Source organism: Ixodes scapularis, unplaced genomic scaffold (assembly GCF_016920785.2).
Source record: "Ixodes scapularis isolate PalLabHiFi unplaced genomic scaffold, ASM1692078v2 PGA_scaffold11__112_contigs__length_91849675, whole genome shotgun sequence".
In the NCBI taxonomy this organism is placed as follows: Eukaryota; Metazoa; Arthropoda; class Arachnida; order Ixodida; family Ixodidae; genus Ixodes; species Ixodes scapularis.
In genome coordinates, this window is record NW_024609837.1 from 73,689,181 (window position 1) to 73,697,593 (window position 8,413).

The 8,413-nt window shown below is 49.2% G+C and overlaps 1 protein-coding gene across 1 annotated transcript; it reads left to right on the top strand.

Moving 5' to 3' along the window:
* Positions 1-7,229: 7,229 nt before the first annotated feature.
* LOC120839176 lies at positions 7,230-7,728 on the top strand (the record flags this gene model as incomplete). Its single annotated transcript, XM_040209426.3, has 1 exon — positions 7,230-7,728. A coding segment is annotated over one exon (495 nt), but the record flags the coding sequence as incomplete, so codon positions are not given.
* Positions 7,729-8,413: the final 685 nt, after the last annotated feature.

An 8,413-nucleotide genomic window follows, 5' to 3' on the forward strand; every position in this document is an offset into this window, starting at 1 on the left:
CAAAAGAACTGTAGTGATAAATGAGAGACCTATTTTTGTAGTGCGATATTTCTGTGTGCTCTGACTCTCCGTTTTTGTTTCCCATGCAAAAAAGAAAAAAAAAGCTGGGTTGGCGCCACGAATAGCACACTTGTTTTACGATCATGAGAGCCTAGGTTCGAAACCGCGCAGGGGATAATTTATTTCTCGGATTATTTCAGAGCGCAGCTCTTAGGGGCCCGTTTCCAGCCTGAGCGGCGTCGGCGTCGGCGTAACCGGGGGGGGGGGGGTCACGTGACCCCCCCCCCCGAGGTCACGTGACACCCCCCCTCCCCGAGATCACGTGACCCCCCCCCCCCGAGGTTAGGTGACCCCCCGAGAGCACGTGACCCTTCCAAGGTCACCCCAAGGTCACGTGACCCCCAGGTCACCCCAAGGTCCCGTGACCCCCCAGGTCACCTGACCCCCAGGCCACGTGACCCCTCCCAAGGTAACGTGACCCCCAAGGTCACGTGACCCCCAAGGTCACGTGACCCCTTCCAAGGGCACCACAAGGTGTGACCCCCATGTGGCCCCCACGTGACCTTGGGGGGTCATGTGACCCCCAGGTCACGTGGCCCCTTCCTGAGGTCACGTGACTCCCCTCCCCCCGGTCACGTGACCCCCCCCCCCGAGGTCACGTGACCCCCTCCCCCTGAGGTCAGGTAACCCCCGGAGCATATTAAAGAATGAGGGGAGGAGGAGGAGGAGGAGGAGGGGTCGATTCTCCCCTCACTACCCTTCCCTCCTCCTCCTCAAGAGCTGCGCTCCAATTAGGTGTTACAGGGAGTTGTAAACGGCTTTCACTTTTTTGTTTGATCACGTAATTAATAATTCACGTGACCAAAATGATAACGTGAGCAGAGATGTTTTTTTTCTTGTATTTTCTTTCGTTTTTCTGTTCCCTTGGATTGCGTTGCATTGGTCACGGCTTTTGAACACAACATTTGGTTACGGCTTTTGGCTGCACCCTTTGATCACGGCTCTGTTCTCGCTCACTGAGCCAGGTAATGCTCACAAATTAAAAATACCCAAAACATTGAACCCTATTCATAAGCCAGGCCTCCCAGCAACCCGGCTTAGTGGGTCAGTGCCACTTCTGGCCCACGCATAAAAGGTGCGGTCACAAATCGCACTGCACTGTATAACCTGCCAAGAATGCATGCCCTGGCACACAGTCTTTTGGAACACAGGCAGTCTTGAATGTCACCGCTCGTTGTTCTGCTGACATGTCTCACCCTCCAGAGAGGAAGCCTAGATCGACGACTGATCAGCCAACCCAAGGAGAGGCCCAAGATGCGACTGGTTCTGGAAGCAGTGTAGAGCTGGTTACTTCCCCCTTTCAGGCTACGACGTCAGAGACTACCCCTGAAGCTGTGTTCATACGACGCAACACTTCCTCCGGTGATCACTCGTGAGCAGCTGTGTCACCACGACTGCACAGGGTCCTGGCCACGAGTAGGCCCAAGCTGCAGAAGGCGAGGAAACTGTTGAAACAGGCAAAGAAGAAGATCGATCGGAAGACGGCCATGATTAGGAAGCTGAACACGCTGTTGCGTGAACTGAGGACACGACTTCCTAAGCCAGCAGTTGACATGTTTCACAATTCATTCACCAACACAATGCGCAAACTCGTCTTAAAAAGAGTCAGGCACAACAAAACGCATGTACAGAGGATGTGCGCCAGTTTGCCCTCACGCTCCATTTTTACTCGGCAAAGGCATACAACTTTCTGCGAAAGCACGTCAAGCTACCACACCAAGCACTCTGCGGAAATGGGCGGCGGTGGTTGATGCACGGCAAGGATTTAGCCAGCAGTCGTTTGACAAATTTGCACAGGAAGCCACGAAGGGACCTCTTTTCGGCAACCTGATGGTCGATGAGATGGGAATAAAAAAGTGAAAGCCGTTTACAACTCCCTGTAACGCCGAATTGGAGCGCAGCTCTTGAGGAGGAGTAGGGAAGGGTACTGAGGGGAGGGTAGACCCCTCCTCCTCCTCCTCCTCCCCTCATTCTTTAATGTGCTCCGGGGGGGGGGGGGGGTCACGTGACCTCGGGGGGTGGGGTGTCACGGGACTTCGGGGAGGGGGTGTTGAATAATTAGTGCAAAAGAAGAAGAAGATGTAACAAGAAGATATATAGACGACGACTACGACGACGAGAACGGAGGAATCGATGGTGACTCCGGCAGCAACTGGAACGAACATGTAAATATTGTACATAAACCCTTCCTTCTTAACGAACTCGCTACATTTAATCCTCTTAACGAAGAAACGTAACATAAATTTGGTGCCGAAACCCGGGAGTAGCTGAGTCAAGGCAAGGCAAAAAAAGGCTTGGAACATCCATCGTAAAACCCAACGATCACCCGAGTGGACTTACCTCAACGAAAATGGATCAACTGACGCCAGCCGCCATCGAACAACTTAAAAGAAGAAGAACCGTGATTCGATCGGCGACCACCAGGATCATTTCCGAAATCGTCACTCTTCTAGGCATGGAACCAACGCCCATCGGGGAGCTGGAAGAAAGACTTAACATCTTGATACTCAAAGAATCTGCGTTAAAAGAAATGGACGATCAGATTGAGAGAGCCATCATCGATGACACGCTGGAACAGGAGATGGTAAACGCAGAAGGCTACTCCGAAAGAATTAGCTCAACGAAAACAAAAGTCCTGCGGAAACTAAACGAGCATGAACGAATGACTACCATGACGTTGGACACCTCAATGCCAGGCGCAAGTTCAAGACCACCACGGCCTATCAGTCAAGAACACGCAACGGTCAAACTTCCAAAGCTGGAAATTGCAAAATTTACGGGTGACATACAGTCATGGCAAGGTTTCTGGGACCAGTTTGACGCTACTATCAAACAAAACGTCTCTCTGTCCGAAATCGACAAGTTTAAATACCTGAAAAGTTACCTTACAGCTAAAACTGCTACAGCAATTGAAGGGTTACAACTGACAGGTGAAAACTACACCGTTGCACTGGACCTCCTGAAAACAAGATTCGGGAAAAAAGAGCTCATCGTAGAAGAACACATGTCACGGTTACTAGCAGTGAGAACAGTCAGTATCTCTCACAACGTGGAGAAGCTCAGGTTGTTGTATGACGAAGTTGAGACAGGAGTCCGAAGCCTTGAGGCGCTTGGTGTCTCTTCAAACACCTACGGGACACTCCTACTAACAGTCCTGCGAAAGGCTGTGCCATCAGACCTCGAACTAGAATATCATCGAAAAACAACACCGGAAGTGACAAACGAAGGCAACGAACTAAAACAGTTTCTGAACTTCTTGAAAAGCGAAATCGAAAGTCGAGAGCGGACTCAGCATGGAAACCAAAGAGTCCAACCAACTGCCAGTATGGCCAGTTCTTCAACTTGGAGGAACGAACGACCTAGACGATATCCACCTTCGACAGCTATGTTCGCGACAGGAACGAACACCAACGAAAACCAGTGCCTGTTCTGCGGATCAGCTGACCATATAACTGCCAACTGTTCGGTGCGCATGCCCCTGGACAAAAAAAAAAGAAGTCCTGAAAGGGAACAATCGTTGCTTTCGATGCACTAAACCTAACCATTGTGCGAAGAATTGCAAAAGCGCAAGGTGGCTAAAGTGTGATAATTGTTCCAGAAGACATGCAACAACGATGTGCGACCCGAATGACAATGTATTGGAAAAGCAAACTCTGAACAAGCCCTTAATAAGAAGTAACAAAGCAGTCCCTACCGGAAATGTGCTCCAGTCCTCTCTAAAGGCAACTGATAAGGAAAACAGAGGGCCTTGCCAAGTGCTTCTACAAACAGCAAAAGCGTGGGCCGAAGGAGAAAGAGACCGTGCGTTCGTTCGGCTCCTGATTGACGGTGGAAGTCAACGCACTTTCGTTAGAAAGGACATCGCGGAGAAACTTCACCTGAAGGTTCTCGGAGAGGAAGACTTGAACATATTTACCTTTGGAGAAGGCGCAGCAACTGCTCCAAGAACATGTCGAAGAGTTGAACTATGGCTGCGCAATCAGTACAGCAGAAAAGACGTACGCATTGAAGCTTTAGAGGTCCCACAGATTTGTGCCGACATCATTGCCGCACCACCAGAGGTAGCGCTGAGCATACCTGAAGACATGCTCATTGCGGATAGCGCTTTCAGCAACAACGAATGTGAGAAAGGCATCAGCCTTCTAATCGGAGCTGACTATTACTGGGAAGTAGTAAGTGGAAGTGTAAAGCGCTTGGAAAAAGGGCTGATGGCCGTCGACACTATCTTTGGCTGGACTCTACAAGGTCCCGTGCCCTCAACTTCGTCTACTGCTATATACTCATCGATCACAGGAGTATTGAAAGTGACTACAGCTGACATAACTGACATATCTGCACAGCTGCGGTCATTCTGGGAACTGGAACACATTGGGATAACACCAAAAGAGTCGCCGACCAAAGGAAATCTACTGTTCGAAGAATTTGAGAGCAAAGTAATATATAAAGAAGGACGTTATGAAGTTTCTCTGCCATGGAATGATCAAGTTGACGAGCTGAACGACAACAAGGAGAATGCAAAAGGAAGACTTAGGTCGTTAACCGCACGCCTCATGAAAAACAGAGCGTTTATGATGGACTACGACACCACCATTCGGGAATACTTTGTAAATGGCTTCGCAGAAAAGGTCGTAAATACAAAGGAAGCCGGCAATCCCGTATATTACATGCCACATCAAGCAGTTGTGCGACAAGACCGACAAACACCAAAGTTACGGGTTGTCTTTGACGCGTCTTCTAGCACCGCTGGGGAACTTTCTCTGAACGACGTCTTGTCCAGCGGAACAAGCTTAAACTCTGACTTGATCGATTTACTGATCGCGTTTCGTACACACAACATCGCAGTAACAGCTGACATCGAGAAGGCATTTTTGCAAGTCACCTTGGCGGAGCAAGACAGAGACGCATTACGTTTCTTGTGGTATGACAGTACACCCAAACAAGGACATCAACTACCACAAGTAGTAACGTGGAGAATGACCAGAGTTCCCTTTGGAGCAACATCAAGTCCGTTTCTCCTGGCGGCCACGGTGAGACACCATTTAGACCTAATGGAAGAAGAATTTCCTCAAACCACGAAGATTTTAAAGGACCACCTGTATGTTGATGACCTAATAACGGGCGCGCGAAATTTGAAAGAAGCAGAAGTCCTCTGCAGAGAAGCAAGGGAGATAATGAAGAGGGCAGGAATGAAGCTTCGGAAGTGGAAGTCAAATAGTCCAATATTATTAGATGAATTGACGAAAGAAAGTTCCGCCCAAGAGTAACTAATCGAACTGGTTGGTCCAACGAAAGTTTTAGGTGTTGGTTGGGAAACACGGACAGACATGATCAAAGTCGATCTCACTTCTCTCATCAACTTCCTGTGCTCAAGAGAGGACAGCAAACGCTTTGTGTTGCAAGCGTCATCTCGCATTTTCGATCCAATGGGACTACTGGCTCCTGCAATAATCACTGCAAAAATTTTATTTCAGCAGCTATGGGAGCGAGGAGTTGATTGGGATGAGACATTACCTGCTGACCTTTACGAAGAGTGGGACGCATGGTGTAAAGACCTCACTGCACTAAAAAACCTCGCGGTCCCAAGACTCATTGCTCTCGACTTTTCCAAAGACGAAACAGAAAAGGCGTTACATGTCTTCTGTGACGCAAGTACAAGAGCATATGGAGCTGTAGCATACCTGACATCGAAAGAACAAAATGGGAAGAGGGTGGCTCTAATAATGGCAAAATCGAGAGTGGCACCCCTCAAACGGTTGACTCTTCCGCGACTAGAGCTCATGGGGGCATTAATAGGCGCTCGACTGACGCAGTTCCTCACGAGCAAGTTGAAGCTAGAAGAACTTCCAGTATATCTGTGGACGGACTCTACGATTGTCCTGTATTGGATTCGTGGTTCAACAACCCGGTGGAAGCTATTCGTAGCAAATCGAGTCACGGAAATCCAAGCTCTGACGGAACCAAGGAACTGGAGGCATTTCCCTGGTACAGAAAATCCAGCAGACCTCCTAACACGGGGACTTATGCCAAAGTCTCTAGTACAGAGCAAGACATGGTGGAATGGACCAATCTGGTTGCATCGCTCCGAAACATCATGGCCGAGTCAAATTCAGGGCAAACCAGAAAGCAATGAATACCTCGCGGAAGAAAAGAAAGAGACTATTATACAACTCACAGTACCTCAAGATAATCAACTGGTGAGCTTGGAAGACTACAGTTCATTTATCAAGTTGATTCGGGTGACGGCGTGAATAAAACGGTTTATAAACAACGTAAAACAACAAGGCCAACAAAGTGGTCTCCTCACGAGCGAGGAAATTATAGAAGCTGAAAAATTCTGGATAAAAACAACACAGAATGAAACCTTTTCAATGGAAATCAAACTCTTGCGAGACCAACGACAAGTTCAGAAGACTTCAAAAATCAAGATGCTTAACCCAAATATAGACTGTGATGGGACCGTAAGAGTTGGTGGCCGATTGCAATTTAGCGACAACGAAGAAGAAGTGAAACATCCCATTATTTTAGCTGCAGAGCACCGATTCACCTTCCTTCTCATCGCTGAAGAACATCGTCGACTGCTGCACGCCGGAGTTCAAGACACGTTGACGCAAATACGTGAAACCTATTGGGTTCTAAGGGGAAGGCAAGCCGTAAGAAAGGTCATACGTCGCTGTATAACTTGCCAAATGCAAACTTGTGCACCAGCCTCCGAGCCTGTAGCTCCACTACCGGCAGACCGAGTATTAAGGTGCGAACTGTTTGAAAAAACAGGGATGGATTTTGCTGGGCCGCTTATCTGTCGACGTGACTGCGGAAGCTACAAGGTTTACATCGTCCTGTTTACCTGTGCCGTGAAACGTGCTGTGCACCTCGAACTGGTGAGCGACCTAACGACAACAGCCTTTTTATTCGCATTCACACGATTCGTGGCACGCAGAGGTATCCCGAAAACGATTTATTCCGACAATGCCTCAACGTTCAAAAGAGCAGCCAAAGATATCCAGAGATTGTTTGAATCGATAGAAGGGGAGGAAGTGCAAACGTACTTTGCAAACCATAGAATTAGATGGAAAACGATCGTAGCGAGAGCTGCCTGGTGGGGTGGGTTCTGGGAGAGACTAGTAAGGTCAGTCAAGGTTTCGCTGCGTAAGGTTCTGGGCCGCAGTAGTCTGAATTTCGAAGAACTGACAACTGTCCTCACGGAGGTAGAAGCCGTAGTCAACTCCCGTCCGGTGACTTTCATTTCCACCGATGCAAAAGAACGAGAGGCTCTCACTCCAGCACACTTTCTGGTGGGACACAAATTGACCAGCCTTCCCTCCCATCAAATGCCAGAAGAAGATCAAGCAAGCCCCGAAAACTTGGCGCGAGGTTGGAAATATCAAAACACAGTTATGAATCAATTTTGGAGAAGATGGAGATCAGAATATTTGCTAGAACTGAGGTCAGCCCACATCGCTAAACCCAGCAATTCAAGCTGTATACAAACCGGTGACCTGTTCCTTCTCAAGGACAATAGACTACCGCGACACATGTGGAAACTCTGCAGGGTCAACGAGACATTCCCAGGAAGGGACGGCAAGGTGCGGTCTTGCAGAATAATTACACCCAGTGGTCGTGAACTTTGCCAGCCGATACAGTTATTATATCCCCTGGAACTGTAAGAATGAGCTTGTGCTCATTTTCGGGGGAGTTTGTTGAACAATTAGTGCAAAAGAAGAAGAAGATGTAACAAGAAGATATATAGACGATGACGACGACGACGACGAGAACGGAGGAATCGATGGTGACTCCGGCAGCAACTGGAACGAACATGTAAATATTGTACATAAACCCTTCTTTCTTAACGAACTCGCTACATTTAATCCTCTTAACGAAGAAACGTAACAGGGGGGTCACGTGACCTCGGGGAGGCGTGACCTGGGGGTCACGTGACCTTGGGTGTCACATGGAGGTCACCTCAAGGTCACGTGACCCCCAAGGTGACCCCCACGTGACCTCAGGGGTCACGTGATTTTGGGGGTCACGTGACCTGGAGGGGTCACGTGACCTCGGGGGGTCACGTGACCTCAGAGGGGTCACGTGACCTGGGGGTCACGTGGGTGTCACCTTAGGGTCACGTGACCTTGAGGACCTTGGGAGGGGTCACGTGACCTCGGGGGTCACGTGACCTTGGGGAGGAGACCACGTGACCTCGGGGGTTACGTGACCTCAGAGGGGTCACGTGACTTGGGGGTCACGTGACCTTCAAAGGGTCACGTGGGGTCATCTTGGGGTCATGTGACCTAGAGATGACCTTGGGAGGGGTCACGCGACCTCGAGGGGTCACGTGACCTTAGGGGTCACGTGATCC